The 23280-nt window shown below is 30.0% G+C and overlaps 1 protein-coding gene across 4 annotated transcripts in view; it reads right to left on the bottom strand.

Moving 5' to 3' along the window:
• Nucleotides 1-23280, bottom strand: part of LOC118192375 (histone-lysine N-methyltransferase 2C-like) — a 284640-nt gene that overhangs the window by 20400 nt on the left and 240960 nt on the right. For 3 of the 4 annotated variants that reach the window (XM_085813029.1, XM_085813031.1, XM_085813030.1), the window contains exons 60-64: nucleotides 18599-18901; nucleotides 12620-12721; nucleotides 11316-11425; nucleotides 8702-8945; nucleotides 4473-4585 (exon numbers count right to left, since the gene is read on the bottom strand). In XM_085813029.1, the coding sequence (XP_085669155.1) occupies nucleotides 4473-4585; nucleotides 8702-8945; nucleotides 11316-11425; nucleotides 12620-12721; nucleotides 18599-18901 (872 nt within the window). The remainder of the gene's footprint in view (nucleotides 1-4472; nucleotides 4586-8701; nucleotides 8946-11315; nucleotides 11426-12619; nucleotides 12722-18598; nucleotides 18902-23280) is intronic. The other variant, XM_085813032.1, reaches the window with a different exon arrangement.

Below are 23280 nucleotides of genomic sequence, written 5' to 3'. Positions count from 1 at the left end.
CATAGCGCACCACTTGCAAATTACCGACTATCTGTCAGTTAGCAAATTGCATGGGTTCTCCAGAAGTTCAACTTTTAAGTCATTTTCTTACCTATCAATAAATTCCATGGGTTAGTTCTTAAAGATTCCATTTTCTGACTTTAATTCTTGGGATATTTATAGCATATTGTGTCAGTGTGGTTTAAGATATATCGGCCAAACAAAAAGCATGCTAAAGTTTCACATCAAGGAACATGAATATTATGTCCAAAAAAGGCAAAATTAGCAAGTCTTCAATAGCTATTCATAGTTATAAATTTAATCATAATTTTGATTTGGGTTTACAAAAATTATCCAAAAAGATTCTCGCATTGATGAACTACATTTTCTTGAAGATTTTATCACATTCACAGAGATTTTTCTTGTTTAGTTAACAGTTTAAATCCAATCTAGTTCATCCTAATACTTTTAAAATTCTATAGCTTTAGTTTTTCAATTTTTGTTACTATTTCTGCTGACAGATGGGTCTAATTTCTCTTTTGCTTTACTCAGATAGAGTATAAATACAACCACAGCTTCCCTTCATTGCAGATTTCTTTGCTCCTAATGAAGAGTAACCTGTACCTGTTTGCTCTTAAAATCGATACAGTTTCCGATTAAATCTACAGCAAACAGAAGGTTTTTGCTTTGGTAATTTTATATTTTACTTTGGCATGTTTCTCTTCTGTTTTCATTATTATTTTATTTAAATATTATCATCTATGCATTTGCATGAACCAGTTTGCAGAAAACAACCTACTTGTGACAAGATAACCAATGGATTTATCATTATAGCAACACTGCTCTTGCTGCTAGCAAAAGTTTTGGTCAAAAATTCAACAAATGTAGCTCTTTAAGCTCAAGGAACCATATTTCCTATTTCCGTGATTAAAACTGACACTGCGAAGTGTTAATTTTGAGTTTAATAATGCATTAAAAGAAAATCTGATGAAATACCAAAGGTTTCACGAATATAACTGTAATGTATGTTTTGAGGACTGGAGAGAAAAAATTGGCATAAGTGTATTGCACTCAGAGAGGATTACTTTGAATAATTAAGAAAATGCAATAAATATTGATTAATAAACTCAAATCCGTTTTATGGAATCGCTACCGATATTTTTTGACAGTAACAGTATTTTAATATAAAAAAAGGCATAAACAAATCCAGAAACTTATAACTTTTTTCCAGTTGAGTTTTAATTTTATTTAGTTTTTAAATCAGTAACAGAAAATAAATAGTACTTTTATTTATTTGTTACTAAAAATTCCCTCTGAGGTGCAATTATAGTACAAAGAATCTTAGGCTACATCTCTTGTGTTTATATATGAAACTCAAAATATGAAATTTGTTAAAATAAATAGAAATTATTACTTGTTTCATTCTTTACATCTTTAATTGACATAATTTATAATATTTCTCAATCATCTGATTTATAATACACCAAAATAATGATCTGATTTTTTATAGAAAATGGAAACATTATTACAAATTAAATTATAATTAACACAAGAGATTTTTTAATATCATGCAATACATTAATAATACACGAGATTTTTTTAGTATCATCCAATACGTTTTAATATCATGCATTAAATTATAGAATAATCATCTGCATATTATATGACAAAGAATTTTTAAACCTTTGTATTTGATAGGCAACTGTCAGTCGCCATTAAATGTAATTTAGGAACTTCAGTAACAATAACCCGAATTAAGTTTTTTTTTTTTTTTTTTTTTTTTTTTTTGGGGGGGGGGGCTTGGATTGCTGAAGGAGACTGAATGTTGAATTTTTAAGGTATAAAAATGAAGTCAGAAAAATGCTTTATTTGAATAAATATATCAATTATAGAAAAAATAAAATAATTTAAAAAGTTCAGAATAATATAAAATTTCTTAAAAAGATTATAATTTAAAATTCATATGATGTATTAAAAATATGCAAAATATTTCATTACTTTTATTTATTTATTTTTATTTTTAACATTTCCATTCAACATTACTTTAAAAAAGGGGGAAGAAGCCTTATGATAACATAAAGTTAACTAGATAAACTACCGTAATTTCCGGAAGAAACGCTGCGGCGTTTACGTATTTAAAACTTAAATTTTCAGCAGGTGCGGCGTTTCTACCCATGCAGCGTTTAGGTGCACTAAAAATAAAATATTTCCTATGATGGTCATTGTACATAGTTTGGATGGTCTTGTCATTGTGCACAGACTGGTGCTGTTCCCACACAAAAGACCACTCAGTTGCTTTTTGTGAACGTTATTTTGTTTACATTCTTTCCTTGAACGGACCTACATGCCTTATTTACCCTAAATGAGATCTCAGAACAATAACATTCTTCCCCCTTTCAAATCAACATTCTCATCAGTTTGAATAGTCTCTCTCCTCGGCTCAGGCAAACTCGACGAGTTTATCGCAGTAACGGTTCCCGCGTTACGACATTATCCCGGCGTAGAAATTGTTCGATTTTCGTATCAATGTGCGTACGAATAGTTGAAGAAGAAATTCAAAGCCATTCCATGAATCTTACAGGACCCATCCTCTCCCCACCCCTGCCTTTTCTGCAATTTTTTTCAAAGGCGGACACGACTCCACCTGCCTCGCAATAACGAACTCTGAAGTATTTCCCCTTCAACATGAATGGATTTTTCTTGGCATTCTGCAGGTACAGATACCATCAGTTTGGGTACAAGTACTTGTTGGATAGTTTTTAAGTAAGAAGGGAGCGGGAAATTTTTGAAAATGTCCCTAAATGGCAAAGAAGCTATACTGCTAGTTTTAAGCTTAATGTAATTTCACATGCTGAACAAATTGGAAATCGAGCAGCAGCTCGAGAGTTTGAAGTGGACGACAGATGTATTTGACGTTGGAGAACTGAAAAAGAACTTCTTAAAAATATGCCACAACAGAAACGAGCCAAAAGAAGTGGTACTGTAAGGTGGCCAAATCTAGAGGACGACCTTGCAAACTGGATAAAGGAGCAACGAGGAAAGGGAATGGCAATTTCGACTGTAAAAATTCGCTTACAAGCAAAATTTATAGCAAAACGAATGAACATAAATGATTTCAAAGGAGGCGTAGCAGATTTATGAAAAGAAAAAATATTTCTGTGCGTACTAGAACAACAGTCGGGCAACAATTACCAATGGACTGGCAGGATAAAAAGTCATTTTTTCTAAAATATGTGACAACTATTATTGAAAAAAAAACTTCTTCGGTCACAGATAATAAATATGGATGAAACACTGTTAGCTTTTGACTCTCCTGCAAACAGAACTGTTGATGAAACTGGTGCAAAAACTGTATCTGTGTTTATGACGGGGCATGAAAGAGCGTCATTTACATGTGTGTTAGCTTGTGCCGCAAACGGTGACAAGCTAACGCCGATGATCATTTTTAAATGAAAGACTATTCCGAAGGGAGATTTTCCTAATGACGTAATTATTTGTGCAAACGAGAATGGCTAGATGTGCGAAACAATTATTCATGAGTGGCTACAAAAAGTTTGGCAGTGTCATATGGGATCTTTTTTCCAACCAAAGGGGTTATTAATAATGGATTCCATGCATGCTCATTTCTTTGAGTCAGTGAAAACCAGATGTCAAAAATTTCCTACGACCGAAGCAATAATTCCTGGTGGTTAAAATCTTACAACCGTTAGATTTGTCAGGTAATAAATCCTTCAAAGCTGAAGTCCGAAAGCGGTGGGAGTGTTGGATGAGTGAAGGATTGCATACGTAAACCAAAAGCGGTAAAATGCGTAGAGCATCTTATGAAGAAATTGCAAAGTGGGCAGGAAGTGCGTGGAAATCGGTAGAAACATTGTCAATAATAACAGGGTTCAAAGAAGCTGAAATTATATCCTTAGATAAAGAGACTGTAAACCAAGAGGATGAATGCGACGATCTGGAAGACTTAGATCAGGATTTACTAAATCTTTTTAATTCAGATAGTGAAGAATCAGATTTTGATGGCTTCATATGATGTATAGTTTGCTGTAATTCGTAAGTAAAATTTAAAATTTCCTTTTGTCATCCAAATTTAATATTTCGTTGTTGCAACATTTTTTATAATATAGTCTGAGTATTACAAATATAGACTTCTTTAGTGGGTAAATATAAGTATATATGTGAAGGTAAATATATTTTCCACATTTCTTACCTTTAATTTATTTTTGAGTTATGGTTTCATTTCATGCATTTTTCTTAACTGGCATGTCATATATCAGGACTTAGGTTGAGTTTTTGCATCTATACGGCCCAAGACAATGTGTCGCGCAATTTAATCTATTGCAGCGTTTTTGTGTAATTTTAATTTTTTTCCCGCCATTTTTCTCGAGTGTGGCGTTTACGCTGATGCGGCCTTTCTTCCGGAAATTACGGTATTTATGGAGACAAACTAGTTATATTTACACTGTGCAGGTACTAAATAATAACTTATATACCTAGCCACTTGTTTATGTGCTTCTCTATTTATATAGACTCTACGAAAGACTGAAAAAGAATCCAATTTATTTTCAGGGTTCCCTCTATGGGCATGTTGAGGACATAGCATTGTCTAGAAAATATAAAAATAGCAATTCATTTAAAACTATATTAATGTGAACCTTCATTTAATATTTACTTAAAACAAAGTAAAACTCCAATCAAATAACTTTAAATACACTTTACATGCAATATACACTTTTTTTAATTACATACAAAGGCAAGCTACCACAGTTAACTTTGAAAATATTACAATCATGGGTATAATTACAATGATTTAGGTAATAAAAATTACACATTTAATTATGAAGACACTGATTTTTGTGGTCATTTTTTTATCAGCTATAAAACTCAAGAGGAAAGATGTTTATCATAAAATCTATCATTGAATTTTCATTTGTTTTGTAATTCAAGTTTAGAACTACTGATGTTGCATCCGAATCTTGAATTTATTTACTGATAATATAAAAGCCTTTGTTAGAATCCAAAATTGGGGGGAGGGGGAAAGCAGCTGTATAATCAGACAAAAATGCTATATAAACCATTAACATGACAGAAATTTTCCCTATATTCCCTATTTTTTGGAGACTCAAGAAGATGAAGTGAAAACCTTCAAATATTTAAAACTATCTGTAGGTAACATTAAATTGGAAAAAGTTCTTACTATCACAAATGAAGTAGAAGAATTACTTAATAACTGCCTTATTTCCCTTTTGCCACTGGATCCAGATTATCTTGAAGTATTAACTTCTGCACATTTTTTGATGCATTGAATTACTGGCATAATTTATCTAAAATAATTTTAGCATTTTATCACAAACCTTTTCCAGTGGCAAAGAATACCAAAATTCATTCCAATCATTGGAAAAGGAAGTCCCGTATTATTGAGGGGGGGAAGGTCATATGCCTGCATGTAACTGGTTATAGGGCAGATGGTAGGTTTTTTCCAGGATATGAAAATAAAATAAAAGTAGTAAATGTAAAATCAGAGCATTAGATATTAAAGAGGTATTTTTAAGCTTTTTGTTCTAACATTTGAGAAAATTTTTAACGACAGATATTGAAATTTAGTTGTATAATTTTATTCTTTATGGTATTTGATGTATTTTAATGATGCTGTTTACAATTTACTATGTTAGGCAACTGTATTACTATTTATTACTACTTAAATCTAAGTTTACAAAAGGAGCACAATGGATTATGGTATAGATGATGAAATACTGTACATGATTTACAATAGATTAATCTGAAAAAATAATGAAGCAAACAGCTTGAATAAAATTTACTACTGTTATTGTACTAGCCAATAATAATTTATGCGAGTCATTGCATACAGCAGTTTGCAGCTGCCTATGTTCCAGTCGCACTATGTTTTTTTTTTTTTTTTTTCTATTGTGTAAAATTAAAAGTATATTACATAGAACTGTTGATGTTTTCTTCCTTAGATAGTATGAAAGTGTTTCATTGATGCAGCATGTACACTGCATCAATGAAACTGCATCACACAAAAAAAAGGGGGGGAAGAGTTTTGTATCTTCTGTTCTACTGGGCTGATTGATGAAATTCAACTCGCGTTTTTCATGTCTCAAAAGTGCGACTTAGGATATGTATTAGATTTATATATAGCATTGTTCTAATATTGGTATTTTGACACAAAATCGGACTTTTTCTGAAATAACATGCTACTTTTTCTCCATATTTCGATTCTACGACTCAAATTATGGCTAAATATTAAATTCTCTAGACTTTGATGCAAAATTTATGGAGATATTCAAAATTTTATCTTGGTGTATTTTTTCAGTTTGCAACAAGAACAATTCACTTGGTGAACTTCTTAATTTATAGCACCCTATTTTTCTTTTCTTTTATTCATAGTAAACCAGCAGAAAAAAAAAATCATCGTTCATTATTTCAAATAATTTTAACAAAGTGCATACACCCCATTTGGCATTATTATTGCTTATAACAAATATGCCAAATTTAAAAAATCGCCAGTATGTAAATTTATTCCTAAGAAATTTTTAATAAAAAACTTAATTTTTTGCAGATATGCTTAGAAATACATCTACTCTAAAATGGTTGTAAAAATTTTATAGGTTATATCTTAAAAATTTTTTCAAAAAATTTATAAAAATTATTTAAAAATACAAATTTTAAAAAATAAATCATAAAAAAATGAGCAAACTGTATTTGGAATGAACTTAAATTTTGAATTCTAGAAGAAGGAATCATGTAAGTTTAATAAAAAAATCTAATGTGTACACCACATGACTTCCTTGTACGGAATATTAAATTATATGCATTTTTTCTTGCATTTTATTTAAACTTATTACATTGAATTAAACCTACTTCGCCGACAACGCATAAACCACAATAAAATAAATGCATTCTTTAAAATTCACTTTGTTTACAATAGAGACACTCTGGCACTAGGTTTACTTAACAGTATTATACTTCATTCATATTATAACTCAGAATGCACAAAATGTATATCATTTCAAGAATTATCTAATCGTTGCCACATGTTCTATTCAAATACTATAATAAAGCTAGAACTATGTATAACAGAAATTAAGCAAATAAAACATAAAAGAAACAGTTTTTCACAGACGATTGACTATTTCTCATTTAATTAATTCAGTTCTTACTTCACGAGAAGGCAAAAATACATAAAAACTCAAAATATCTATATTAAAAATTACGAAGTAAATCTCAAACACTTATTTCCTCAAAAAAATTCCAGAAAGAATTAAGCATGATTTAATTGGCAATAATAAATGAAGGCGTTATCTTTGTTGTTGCGAAGCTAAGTTTCTCTAGATTGGCAACAAATCCACTAGTCTCCTGTTTCAAATGTAAACATCAATGGCCACCATTAAAACAGGCTTAGCAGCAATTAAACAACTTTAAAATTGCTGATAATTCTAAAAATATTGCACACAGATTTACTAAAGGCATAAAATCCTTAACCGGAAGATAAAAACAATATAATTCAATCATTTTTAAAGCAAACAATGTACAAATTACAAACATATAAGAATAAAGAAACTGAGATCACTGAGCCGGGTAACAGAGTGGACATATATATAAATATATTTATATACGTTTGGTGTGGCCGATTGCAACCAAAATATGAGGTGCACATCTACATGTTATAGCGGTCCTATATACAAAATTTCAACGCTCTGAGGCTACTCGTTTTTGAGTTATGCGAGATACGTACGTTCATACAGACACCACGAAAAATTCTCTTCAGAATTAATTTTAAAGCAGTTTTATAATTTTTTTGAAGGAAAAGAGTATTTTATTCTGTCCTTATGTACAGATATCACGCAAAAACATCGTTAAATTGCATTCGATAGCTGTCAAAATGGATATTTTCGTTGAAATATGCTGCCTGAAACTTTTTGCGATTACAATACTTCCTTTTTACTTCGTACAAGGAAGTAAAAAGAGATATTAATAAATATATATCAAATTCGATTAACATCCAGGAGCTAAATTTTCGAGAGCTAATTTTTTAAAAACTACTCATGCTATTTTTACAAAACTGGACAGTTTGGCATAATCTGAGTCATAGAAGCAAAATTTGGAAAGAAAATTGGCACGTCATTTCAGAAAAAGTCCGATTTTGAGTAAAAATACCTATATTAGAACAATGCTATATATATATAAAACATATCCTAAATCGTGCTTTCGAGACATTAAAAACACAAGTTGAATTTCATCAATCAGCCCAATAGAATGGGAGAATAGAATTCTCCATTTCTATTTTTTTGCACAGTGTACTTTTCATAAACAATGGTTTGTAGAGTGCCTGTGAGGTCTTTCTAACATAGCATCATCACATCAAAGGTCAAATTCTTAAATTACATGATTAACTACTATTTTCAAGAAAGGACTGGATTATTTCACAGCCATCCTGAAGCTATCCATGGTGCCCCAAGGTGTCTCAAAATCTATACAACACATTAAAAATCTAATAGATAATCAAGAAATCAATTATACATAAAATTTTAACATGATGGATACTTAATCAATACATATTAATTATTACATTTAAAACATTTTCCAATTACATCAAAGAGCATATGAAGTTAAAAATTTAATCTTGCTTTAAACATTCCTTTTATCATTAAGTTATGTACAAAAGAAAAGTATGAATTAAAGCAAAAAGCATAATATGTACCTTATCTGAATAGAAGGAACACTGCTCTTTCCTTGCACATGGAAAGTGATAAATATTAGGGCATCTTGTCCTGAAGCATCGAAGAGAAGCTCCATGCTTATGGCAGATGCAGCAATTTATGAGTCTTGATCGTTTGTATGCAGATTCTACATTCATCAGAGCACCATTCACAGTCTCATACACTTCAGCTGACCATAATGCACAATTCAGATGAACCCATTTATTGACATCAACATTTAGTAATCTACATGTATAAAATGCAAAAATATATCACTAATTTTATTAAATTAAAGCCTTTCTACAATGTACTATAAAAATGTTATGAATGTCTGTTGTTATTCATGTATGTTGATATGTTGTATGCTTTCGATGCATGTTGAAAGGTTAGATATCTTTATGCTTAAAAAATGGCTATTTTTTATATAGATTTTTTTTTTTTAAGAAAACTTATAATTATAACAGAGCATTTAACACTTGCCCCAATAAAATTAAATACTAAAATTATAACCTTCCAAAGTATTAAATAAAAATTTGATTAAAATATATTTTTTGGCTAAAGTGCAACTATTCCTTTCGTTTAGATAGTACCGTCAAAAGTCGTTAATTCGGACACCCATAATCCAGAATGATCTATAATCCGGACCTCAAAGCTACAAACTTTCTGCGCATGTATCGCGTTGACGCATGCACGTAAGACTTTTACCGCTGCGAATTTGCGTGTGCGCAAAATACGTTTACGAAAGCGCGTTTAATGTATAACGGACGGGATAAGCTAAGCTAAAATTATCTAATTATCTATTTCAGTTAATGTTGCAGATTGCGTTGTTCCTTAATCTTCGAATTGGATCCGGATTATTATTTTTTGCAGACTGTTAGAGCAATTTTATAAAAGCTTGAACTTTCGATTATGTCAAATAGAATTTCCGATATATATTTACTAATATGTAAAGGATATACAAAGCGAAAATATCTTTCGGAGTCCATTAAACAAAAAGTGGAATTGCTGCAAAAAATGGATAAAGCCATATCCTTTTTTTATCTAAACTTTAACGTTTGTTTATCTAAACTTTGTTTATCTTTAATGCTGCAGGGCGTGCAGTGAATTGGAAGTTGATCTGTCAGCACTATCCTTATCTTAAGGGCAGATGTTTTTATTTTATTTGGCTTATAATTGCTTACTCAATGTAGTATTTCATCTCGATGTACTCTGTCTTTGATATGATTTAAATCAAATGCCTCATCCTTATAATTCGCTTCCGATAGCGAAGAAAGTGACAGAGGTTATTGAAAACAAAAAATTTCGATTGACAAATTAGTGGGTATTCTCGACACAGCAATTATAGGACTTGAACAGCGGAACTTTGTAACTGAACAAGAAATTATGTCTGTTTATAGAATTAAAGAGAATGTATTATCACATAAAAAACGAAGCAACTTAAACAACTTACATTGAAAGAAATGTTTAATAAAGTAAACAAATAAATATTAAGCTTTTTTTTTTGTAAATTTTGATACCCTTTAGATCATAATTGTTCTTTATTTCGTAAATTACGGTTTCATTTTTTTAATTTTATAATTTCTGCATGCCATTTTACCAGATTTAAACTGATGATCTATAATCCGGAAAAATCGATAATCCGGAATCGCCGAAGTCCCGACGAGTCCGGATTAACGACTTTTGACTGTATTTATATTCTTTAAGATTTTCTTTATTCCTTTTCCTATATTTACATATATATATATTAAAAATAGCCATACACTTCCAGAGTTTCTTCCTATGTAAAATACTTTTTTCTCTTTTTAAATCATTATATTAGTGTCCTTACAAAAAATTTAACCTTCTGTATATAAATTTTATTTTTTCAGATTATTTTTCACTGGAAAATAAAAAAGATAATTTTCCAATAGAAATTCATAATTACACATTTTTCTTGAGCAATGCAATTGAAACTTACAAATATTTGAAAGCACATGAGAATGAATCAATATTTTAAGAGATTCCTTCACGCAAAATAAATACCAAATATGCTTTAACCTCTCATCATATGTTTCTGCCCATTATTGGAATAACTAGTCAGTTATTGTATATTTAAATGTTCTGCAGTGAATACTGTAATATGATCAAAATCGTAAAAACAACCTTGTATTTAGCGTAAGTATATTGAAACACTCAATCGAATTTGAGGGCAGCTAAAGGTCTCTCCTCATCAGGGGAAAGAAATACCTAGAAATACCTCAACCGGATTATCCGGTTATAACCACGTGCAGTGCTGATAAGGACCATGTGTTTCTGAGACTCCTTCCCCTTTAGTTTTCTTCTTTCTAGGTATTTGTTTCTCCTGATGAGGAGGGACCTTTAGCTGCCATCGAAATCGATTGAGTGTTTCAATATACTTACGCTAAATACAAGGTTGTTTTTACAATTTTGATTGTCACATTAGCTTGTTTCTCTTCTAGACTGTAATATGAGTAATGTAAGAAACATTTCTGCAATATCTTACGCAGGTATCATTATGAAATAAATGATACCTGCGTAAGATATTGGTAACTTTATAATGCTATACATATAAAGAAAAAAAAGGGAGGACAAAAAAACAGAGGGCAAAATACTTACCTTGCAGGTCCATTTGTTTCACCATCTCCACTGATATGGCACAGTATACATTTCCTTTCATCTTTGGGCATCTGGATGGGTTTAATAGTGTGATAAAATGGACGGGGAGCCTGTATGTGAATATTAAAAGTTACATATATTTGCTAATGACAAAAAGGTACATAATCAAAGAAAAAATAATTCATTAATAATTAGCCCTAACAAATTATATACTGAGGAGGTAATACTAGAAAATTCTATACATGAATTTTATGTAGAAGGTAAATCTAGACAGGTTTTAAAGCGCAAATGACTAAACCTTTGGTTTAAAAAAAAAAAAAAAAAAAAAAAGAGAGAGAGAGAGAGAGAGAGAGACAGACAGAGAAATGTGTCACATTTCATATAGTTGTTTTACATTTTTATTTCTAAGTTCGTTTGTGTGGTGCATGCTTGCTCATAAACATTGCTTGCACACGTGCAAGCAATGTTTATTTCTTCTTGTAAGCATTTTCAGATTTTGTGACAAATATTATACTCAAACTGGAAGAGAACTTTTGCTGAATTTTGTATCAGTATAGCTACAGTATAGCTTTGTATATAGTATTGCTACTAATTTTGCATGAAAAATTACATGACTTAGAGGAATAGTGATATATGGCATCTAATTTTCCTTAACTATTATGTCTTCACAATTCTAAAACACTAATTATAATGTATGTGATAATACAGAACTTTAACTCTCAAGAGCTCAGTTATTTTATTGACTAAGGCAAGTTTTTTTTTTTTTTTTTTTTTTTTTTTTTTTTTTTTTTTTTTTTTTTTTAAGTATTATAATAAAAACACAAGTAATCCAGAAATAAATTAATCTTGCACATTGAACTGAACATTCACAAGTCCACATTTCTCAAAATTTACATTTTCAGATCTATTAACCTGCATAATTATTCACACAGCACAGAAAACATTCAAACATATTTTTTTAAATTTGATTAAATAATACTGATTTTTTACTTTTGTTCCTTAACATTTAAAAGCCAGTATAATTACAAATAACAAATATGTGACACTTCACATAATGAAACAATTCATAAAACCCAAAACTATGAACCACAAATAGAGCTAATATTTTTAAATATTTTTTATTATTTTTGTTTTTAAATTATGATTACCTTTTCAGAAGTATCTTCTTTCCGTTTTGTTTTAAAAGCCATTTCAATATTTCATTCAATATTTCAAACAATTCATAAAACCCAAAACTATGAACCACAAATAGAGCTAATATTTTTAAATATTTTTTATTATTTTTGTTTTTAAATTATGATTACCTTTTCAGAAGTATCTTCTTTCCGTTTTGTTTTAAAAGCCATTTCAATATTTGAACACCAGTACTTATATCTTACACTTTTCCATTTCCGCTGCACTGGCTCCTTAAGTAAATAAATAAAAGATCTGGGTTAACATATTTAAGACAACGGAGTTCATATACTAGTTTTTCATAATAATAATTTAAAATTTTTTTTTTGAAAATTATGAAACATTGGGATCAGGAACAGACATTTTATAAATCCTAAGATGCAAATATTACTTAGTTTTTTTTTTATCTTTTACAGCTAACATACTTTTCTGATTAAAATAATAAATATTTATTTTATAATATTTTATAAATAAAAATAACTCACCAATAAATTTGCATAATATTTAAAGTTTTTTTTAAGTATATGTTTTTATCTAAAGAAGATTTGCTTAAAAAATTTATGTTTTTTGATTTGCATCAAAGAGAAAGATTCTTGACCATAGTAAAAAGTAAATTGTCAGCAAAATTAGACCCATACAACAAGACTCTAAAAATATTTAACTACATTCTGAACTAAACTTACATATAATTTTAGGAACAGCACTTAAATCTGGAAAGCTGCAGTTATTATGCAATTTATAAAGGGCAATCAAAATTATTGAGCCAATTTCAGATAAACATAATTCCCTACCCATAAACCATGTAATTAATTTAATATCCTACAAATTAAAAAGTAAATCTCTGTGTTTTAGAATATAATTTAAAAAAAAAAAAACTTAATCCACATTTTCAAGACATCACTGAGACTTGTTATTTTTGGGATATATTTAAGACATTTATTTTGCCACTCTTCAGTAGTCCAGAAAACTATACGATTTCAAAACTTGCACTGCAGTTGCTCTTCCAGATCATTTATTATTTGTCCTCTTATAAAAGTAAATTTCAAAAATAAATTTATTTAAAAATTAGGTCAATTATATTGAATCATCCTACTCAAATACTGTGCTTATATATAAAAAATGTTAACAGATCACTAGAATTAGGGTTTCTGCACATGAAGCACAAGCATGTATTTCTGCATTTCTGCAAACACATTCTGCATTTACAGTACAAAATTTTAGCCATCTTTATAAGCATTCCTTAGAATACTAAAATTCTAGAAACTACAAATGACAATCTTACATGCAAAATTCACTGCAAAAGTTTTTCATGTAAAATTGACAATTAATAATTCAGTCATTGTTAAAGCAAAAAATGCACAATTTACAAACATATAAGAGTAAAGAAACTGAGATCACTGAGCCAGGTAACAGAGTGGATATATACATAAATATATTTATATACGTTTGGTGTGGCCGATTGCAACCAAAATATGAGGTGCACATCTACATGTTATAGCAGTCCTATATACAAAATTTCAATGTTCTGAGGCTACTCGTTTTTGAGTTATGCAAGATATATACATACAGGCACCACAAAAAATTCTCTTCAGAATTCATTTTAAAACAGTTTTATAATTTTTTTAGAGGAAAAGAGTCTTTTATTCTGTCCTTACGTACAGATGTCATGCAAAAACATTAAATTGCATTCGGTAGTGGTCAAAATGGATATTTTCGTTGCAATATGCTGCCTGAAACTTTTCGCAATTACAATACTTTCTTTTTACTTCGTACAAGGAAGTAAAAAAGGTTGTGTTAGAAGTATTACACTACTACAGTACACTGTTATTATACAAAACCTCTCTCCAACACACCATAAAGCAAATGTTTCACTGGCAAACGGGGATAAAACTGCTATTTGAGCTTCATATTGCAACTTCCTAATGAAGCAAAACATCTGGAGAGCCTTTAAAATTTACAATAATAGACAGTCAAATACCTGAAATCCACCAACTCCTGAAATCCACGTTGCCTCTCAAAATATAAACATTCAGTTTATAGGTTCCAGAAACCGCAACATTAAGTACGAAATGTCGAAGAAAAAATACTTACCGAATAATGACGTCATAATTACCGAATAATAATGAGACATAAAGGAAATACCAAATTATTGACATAAAAAAAGTTTAAAAAAATAAGATAAAAGATTTTTCCCTCTAATCTCTGCATCGAGGTAAAAAAGCAGACGATTCACTCAACTCTTCGTTCAAGTTCACGATTCACGTTGTTGTATTTTCTGAGCTTGTTATCTCACGAGATTGTTTAGTGCTGTCTTTTTTTTTATCCTGATATTTTGTGGATAAATTAAGAATATTTTAAATTTCAGCCCTTTTTAATACAATGACAGATAAGAAATGCACTCATGATTTTACTACTTGCAACACTGAAAAACGTAAGCACATTGCATTGATGGTAATGCAAAAAGTGCAAATTCTGCAAAAGATGGAGGCAGGTGCTACTCCTTGATTTATAGCAGAATGGTATGGAATTGCGACACGATTGTGTATGATATACAGAAAAAAGCTGCTGAAATTTTACAGCAACAGTGATTCTAACACCGGAATCCGAAACCGGAAATCTTTGCACGAGGCGAAATCGGCAAACCTCGATGCTGTGTACATATAATACAATGAATAATATAATCAATTTATATATGCAATAATAATTTAATGCATATAATAAATTATTGCAATAATGTATATAATAATTTAATTAAATATATCTAATACGCCTTATATATTTTGCACTTTTAGTCCGAATATTATGCTTTATCTTTTCTGTCCTGAAATACGCAAAATCATAAAATCCGAACAGCCTCTGGTCCCAGCTTTGTGGATTTCTGGACTTCAACTGCACCATTACATTAAAATGCGAAATCCCCTCCAGACTTTTAATGCCCTTTCTGCAACTGGTGATTTTGTTTTGCGTGCAATCATCTTTCGAGTAATATTCTGTTTCTGTGGGTGAAATTTTTATAACAGCAGTAAAAAAAAAAAGAAGGAATAAAATAGGAAAATCCTTATTCTGCAGAATTTGGGGAATGAAGGATTTGAAAGTGATTTTGGTTCTGTATACATACTGTGACACCTACCCCCCCAAAAAAATTGTGGATGATAAACATACAAGCTGGCATTCAAAAAATGCTTGGAATCTGTGACACACAAAAGCAAAAAAATCAAAATGCAACTAAAAGAGGTTATTGCAAAATTTTTTTCATTATGAATACTCTTCAATAAGCACAGAAGAAAGTTATCCTGTTGGAAAGTCTTAAATCAAGTAGTTTAATACTGATTGTGCAGCTGCTTTAATGGCATGAGAAATTCCTCTGAATGAAGTCAATCACTGTTTTCTGAAAGGATTTCCAAAGAAATACTCGATTAGTATACTTTAAGAAAAAATTACATGGATGTGATTTATGAGGTTGGAATACTCAAGATCATAAGAATTGCTAAATATTGTATCATTTTCTACAAAATAACAGATGTTCAAAAGAGGTATAAGCTTTCCATTCTTTTTTCTCTTTAAACAGAGACCAATTTTGTTTCATATTATTAAAAATACATCATTTGGAGCAAACTGACAATGTTATACACATAGATACAGATCTAATTATTCTACATTGCTGAATATGGATGCTTACTATCTATTTATGTTACAAACACATTTTATGGGACAGGTATTATATTGTAATTGTTAATATGGAGTCAACAGAAAGAGAATTGAATGATTATGTTAGTGTGATAGTTCTCAAACGGCATTAATTTTATTTCTTGACAAGGTCATATATAAAGAGCGGTCATAAAAAAACTTCCCCGATATATGAACCCCAAAAAACCTACCCACTTAACCAATTTAAATAAAATTTCAGATATTGTTATTTGAAGGTATTCATTTGAGATTGTAATGATATAAAACAATAGAGCTTTCATGGTTACAAATGCAGTGAAAAAAATGAAATTTTCAAGTGGCAATACTCACTTTTTTACCCAGTGCAAATTGATTGGCACACTGGAAAACCACAAAAGGGTTTAGAACGATACATGTATGACAAAAATACCTGGAAAAAACATTTGAGAAGAAGCGTAAAGGACCAAAGAGTAAAGGATTCCTCCTGCAATATTACATTTGTCATTGTTGTCAACAATCTCCAACATGCAATGCATTATCGTTTATGAAGGTGGGCGCATTGATAACCTGCAATTCTAACAGAAGTTTTTTCCCTTTTCTCTCTTGTGTTGTCATTGGTCTTTTGTCATGCTTTGCAAGTGTTTTACTCTAGCAAATTTCACCCTGCATGTATCATTCCAACATCATTTATGGTTTTTCAATGCACGGATCAACTTTCCAAGAGGGAAGGGGGGGAAATGGTGTTCCCATTAAAAAATTTCGAAATTGTTTCACTGTAACCATAAAAATGACAGCTGTATTTTGTTTTAAATCATACATCTTGAGTGCCTACCTTTAAATAACAATATGCGAAATTTCATTTTGATTGGTTAAATGTTAGGCCACTAGAAGGGTTCATATATCAGGGAAGTTTTTTTTTTTTTATTTTTTTTTTTTTTTTTATTTTTTTATGACCATCCTGCACGACTATTTCATTATTGTTGAGTGCTAAAAGTTTTGATTTTAATCTTGATTCGATTTGGACAAATGCCACACTGCATTACTTTCATTGATGTGCAAGTATGCACAGTAGCTTTACAAAGGTAACATAATCAGAAACAGAAGTAATATATAAAAGTCATTCTTTTCTAGGAGAATATTCACCGTCAGCTTTCCTAAAGGATTTTTTCTTCTTTGATGGAACTATCAATTTTAAATTCATTATTTTAGTTATCTTTATCTAAATGCAAAGGTTCGAGGTTACGTGAGTCAATTTCAGATTTAATTCTATTGCCAGTGCTTTCTCATGAGCAATCAAAGAGCACACAGAATCTTCTGCATTACTAGAATTTTTATTATGTGTACTGTCATCAATATGGTAGACAACTATTAGAATTACATACAGTACAAAGTCTGTAATCCGGATGTCCATAATCCGGACCTCAAAGCTACAAACTTTATGTACATGCGTTTACGCATGCGCATATGCGTTAATGTATATGCGCTTTTAATGTATAATGGACTGTATAAGCTAGGCTAAAATTATCTATGGCATTTCAGTTAATGTTGCAGAATACGCTGTTCCTTAATCTTCTAATTGGATCCTGCTTATTATTTTTTGTAGACTGTTAGAACAAATTTATAAAAATTAAGCTTGAACTTTCGATTATGTCAAAAAGAGTTTTCAATTCTGGAGCTGCCAAAGGATCTACAAAGTGAAAGCAATTTTCAATGTCCATTAAAAAAAAAGTGGAATTGCTGCAAAAAATGGATAAAATTCTATCCGTCTCAAAATTATGCGAGAAGTATGGCATTGGAAAGTCCACTATATATGACACAAGAAAAAGGAACTTTTTGAATTTTTTGTGGAAGCATCTTAAACAACTTACATTGAAAGAAATGTTTAATAAAGTAAACAAATAAATAGTAAGCTTCTTTTTGTAAATTTTGATACCCTTTAGATCATAATTGTTCTTTATTTCATAAATTACGATTTCATATTTTTAATTGTATAATTTCTGCATGCCATCTAACCAGATTTAAATTGATGATCTATAATAATCCAGAAAAAACCCTAATCCGGAATTGCCGAAGTCCCGACAAGTCCGGATTACAGACTTTGTACTGTATATGAAACATAAATCATAATCATATACCTATTTTAGATTTAAAAAAATCATGCACTTAAGCAAACAGTAATTTAAAAAATTTAATAATAGTTAACTTGAATAAAACATACATGCATGAAATTTTCCTTCTTAAAAAACATTACTTAAGCAAAAATATGAAATAAATTTTTCACACTTAATATTAGAATTTTCATTTAGTCAAAATCATACTATTTATATTATAAATAAATTTACAAAATCTAAACGGTTTGCACAACAGAAATATTTTAATCTATGCATGCACCTAAACTACCTACAATACTTTCTATTGCCTATAACATTTAAATAGAAGATTACCATATCTGTAGATATATCCATCTTTTCTAATAAATCAATATTAAAGGCTGAATTGCTGGGAGACAAAATTTTTTCTTCTTTGAGGGAACTATCAATTTTAATAGTTCCTTCAAATTCATTATCTTCACCCAGTTCTAAAGATTCGAGTTTACATGAGTCAATTTCAGATTTAATTCTATCACCAGTGCTTCTCAAAAAGTCTTTCTCATCAGCAATCAAAGATCCCATGGAATCTTCTGCATTATTTCTAGAATTTTTATCATGTGTACTGTCACCAATATGGTCGACAATAGTTGCTGCTTCCTGTTAAAAAAAAAAAAAAAAAAAAAGGAAACTTCATCATAAACAATGTTATATTTGATAATATCACTCTATCAAGAAATAAGTGAGTTCCTTACTTAAAATAATTACATTATCGAAATGTTTATATATATATGTAATAGAAACAAACTCAGAAGTAATGACCAGCAGGAATTTTGATGGCGTAGAAGTCTTGATTCATAATGTATAGGAGATTGAAGGCGAAGGCAGATTAAATCTTCAGTTTTTATTTCAATAAGCATGTTGCGGCCACAAACAAGTTGCCATATTAAATGTGCCTATTCCAAAAAGTTCACATTTTAGATAAATTTTCAGTAAGATAACTGGACTGCCATTTGTCTTCTCCTTCTATGCCAAAGCCTAGAAAGCAAGTGCATTATGTTCAGGTGAAATCTTAATTCAGACTGAGTTAGTTTTGGTTCTCAATGTAATTTGATTGGATAGTTAATGTTACTGTAAAATTACTATTGACTGCTTGAGTTTTAGTTCCATTTACATCACCAGAATTATGTAAGAGTCATATGACATGGATTAATCTAGAAATGATGCAGTGCAGAGAGAGGTTACTATTTTTAGATTTGAGCAGGAAAATTTACGTTGCTAATTTAATTTTTTACATATCCTTTATTTTTCTTACATATTCCCCCTCCCCTTCAAGGAGCAAAAGGTATAGCGACAGAGAAGCCTTTTTAAAGAAAAAGCATTAAAACACTGGAAATGAAGAAAAACGTAAATCATTATATTTTCATTACCAATAATTAAATAAAAAACTATAGAGTATAATTTATAAACATCAATTTATAAAAATTAAGTTTTAGAGTCCTATTAATTTTTTCAGCATTTCAGTCTAAAAGTCTTTTTGTTTGACAGTACATATAATCATAACTTTCGGGGAAGGTTTATGTTATCACAGAGTATCACAAATAAAACTGCTTAGATAATTATTACTTATAATTTAATGTAATACACAAACATTTATGATACTAATTTCCAAATTGATAAATTATATTTTAACACCATAAATAATTGAGTAACATTTTCAGAAATTATGGTTTCACCATTATTATCTTTCATTTGCAATTCCTGATTTTACGAAACTGGAAGGCCTTGCAATACTTCTAAACAAACATACCCATCATTAGAGCTGTCCTCTTGAGCTAACCAGTGTGTTCTGCACTGGTAGCTCAGAGTGCCTACGCAGTTATTTGAAAAGGCCTTCATTCCTTACATAAGATAACAGGCCATTGAGAACTGCACTAATACATTCCATAATAGAAAAAAAGTATAATAATAATAATATAAAAAAATTACACTCAATCATAAAATAAGAGCCTTCAACATTATGTTATATGAAGACGGTAAAATGAATACAGAGGTAATAACAGGCCTCTGTTTTGAAAACAATACTCCTTCAACATACAGTCACCCATAAATTTTAACATGAATTTATCATAATTTCATATTACATAATTGTACTAATTTCACTTATTTTTTATATCCACTTCATTTTTAGAATAATTATAAAATTCTTATTCAAAATTTCCAACACAAATTCCAAAACATAATTATTTATCTTAACAGCCTTCCCTAAAAATAATTAAAAATCCTCTTTACTTACTTCACTTACTCTTAGTAAATTATTAGAATTCAAATTTTTAACACCATTCTTCATAAAACAACACAATACTTTTAAGCTAATACAAGCAGAAACAGCAATATGTATTCAGATTTTCACTATAATAATGATTAGCAATTTCAATATGATATTTTTAGTTGCACTAAATAAAACCTTTAAAAAAAATCCATATCACAAACTTAGAAATAAGTCGATGAATAAATTGTGCAAGAAAATTCATTCCCATTTTTCAATTCAGATTGGAAGAGAAAAGCAACTTTGAACTAATTTTTAATGGAGAAGATTGCTGATGCATAAATTACACGATGGAATTGCTGTAGTAATAAATTATTGAAAGAAAGAACGATGACCTCCAAAAATGCTAGACTGCGTTGTTGAAATACTTGGAATCTTCGTACACATTAATTCACTTCCATTAGAGTAGATTTATTTCTGAAAATGGATTTCTCTTTAAATATTTACACTCTAAGCACAATGATTTTGCTGATGGAAATACTTTTCGACCGCACACTATTTAATCACAAGGAGACCGTTATTCTTGATTCTGAAATCAACACATTTTGCTGACATCATTTTTTTTTTTTTTTTTTTTTTTCCCCATTTATCCATTGGGGTTAGCAGCAGAGATTCATCCTGTCAACTCAATTAATGATAAAAACAAACTCAGAAGTAATGACCAGCAGGAATTTTGATGGTGTAGAAGTGTTGATCCATAATGAATAGGAAAATGGAGGGGAAGGCAGATTAAATCTTCATTTTTTATTTCAGTAAACACGTTGTGGCCACAAATAAGTTGGCACATTAAATGTGCCTATTCCAAAAAGTTTACATTTTAGATAAATTTGCATAGATTCCAAAAAGTTTACATTGTAAGATAGAAGGAGCAGACAAATGACAGTCCAGCTAGGCCAAAGCGTAGAAAGCAAGTGTGTTATGTTCAGGATGTGAAATCATAATTCAGAGTGAGTTATGTTTTGATTCTCAATGCATTTTTTTGATTGGATAGTTAATAATACTGTAAAATTACTATTGGCTGCTTGAGTTTTAGTTCCATTTACATCAGCAAAATTATGTAAGAGCCATATAATATGGATTAATCTAGAAATGATGCAGTGTAGAGAGAGGCTACTATTTTTAGGATTGAGAAGGGAAATTTAAGTTGATAATTTAATATTTTACATATTCTTTATTTTTCTTACATATATATATGTAGAGAGAGAGAGAGAGACAGAAAGATACAAACACATTTGGGGAGTTATTATTAATTATTTTTTTCACAGTTATAGGCATATTTTTATTGTTGTTCCTTTTTACTTCCTTGTACGAAGTAAAAAGGAAGTATCGTAATCGCGAAAACTTTAAGGCAGCGTATTTCAACGAAAATATCCATTTTGACAGCTATCAAATGCAATTTAACGATGTTTTTGCGTGATATCTGTACGCAAGGACAGAATAAAATACTCTTTTCCTTCAAAAAAATTATAAAACTGCTTTAAAATTAATTCTGAAGAGAATTTTTCGTACTGTCTGTACGAACCTATGTGCGTACGTGCGTGTGTACGTACATATCTCGCATAACTCAAAAACGAGTAGCCTCAGAACGTTGAAATTTTGTATATAGGACTGCTATAACATGTAGATGTGCACCTCGTATTTTGGTTGCAATCGGCCGCACCAAACGTATATAAATATATTTATATATGTATCCACTCAGTTACCCGGCTCAGTGATCTCAGTTTCTTTACTCTTATATGTTTGTAATTTGTACATTTTTGCTTTAAAAATGATTGAATTATGTTGTTTTTATCTTCCGGTTAAGGAATTTATGCCTTTAGTAAATCTGTGTGCAATATTTTTAGAATTATTAGCAATTTTAAAGTTGTTTAATTGCCGCTAAGCCTGTTTTTAATGGCAGCCATTGATGTTTACATTTGAAACAGGAGACTAGTGGATTTGTTGCCAATCTAGAGAAACTTAGCTTCGCAACAACAAAGATAACGCATTCATTTATTATTGCCAATTAAATCATGCTTATTTCTTTCTGGAATTTTTTTGAGGAAATAAGTGTTTGAGATTTACTTCGTAATTTTTAATATAGATATTTTGAGTTTTTATGTATTTTTGCCTTTTCGCGAAGTGAGAACTGAATTAATTAAATGAGAAATACTCAATCATCTGTGAAAAACTGTTTCTTTTTTGTTTTGTTTGCTTAATTTCTTTTATACATAGTTCTAGCTTTATTATAGTATTTGAATAGAACATGTGGCAACGATTAGATAATTCTTGAAATGATATACATTTTGTGCATTATGAGTTATAATATGAACGAAATATATACATTAACTGTTATATAATTATTGGATTATATAACAGTTAACTTAGTTTCCGTTATATAATTATCAATACTGTTAAGTGAATCTAGCGCCAGAGTGTCGCTATGGTAAACAAATACTAGAGTGAATTTTAAAGAATGCATTTATTCTATTGTGGTTTATGCGCTGTCGGTGACGTAGATTTAATTCAATCCAATAAGTTTAAATGAAATGCAAGAAAAAATGTGTATAATTTAATATTCCAATACAAGGAAGTCATGTGGTGTACACATCAGATTTTTTCCTTGTTAGGCTATAGCCTTCCATCTATCTACCTTTGCCTTGCTAAAATGTATACGATTCCCCTTCCCTAATTTGAAACTTTTCTGCATTCATTATCATTAAAAATTCTT

This window comes from Stegodyphus dumicola, chromosome 3 (assembly GCF_044657685.1).
Source record: "Stegodyphus dumicola isolate Sdum_Otavi_A_Nest chromosome 3, ASM4465768v1".
Taxonomy (NCBI): Eukaryota; Metazoa; Arthropoda; class Arachnida; order Araneae; family Eresidae; genus Stegodyphus; species Stegodyphus dumicola.
The sequence above is the reverse complement of the archived record's forward strand: the minus strand, read 5'-3'. Positions and strand labels throughout refer to the sequence as shown.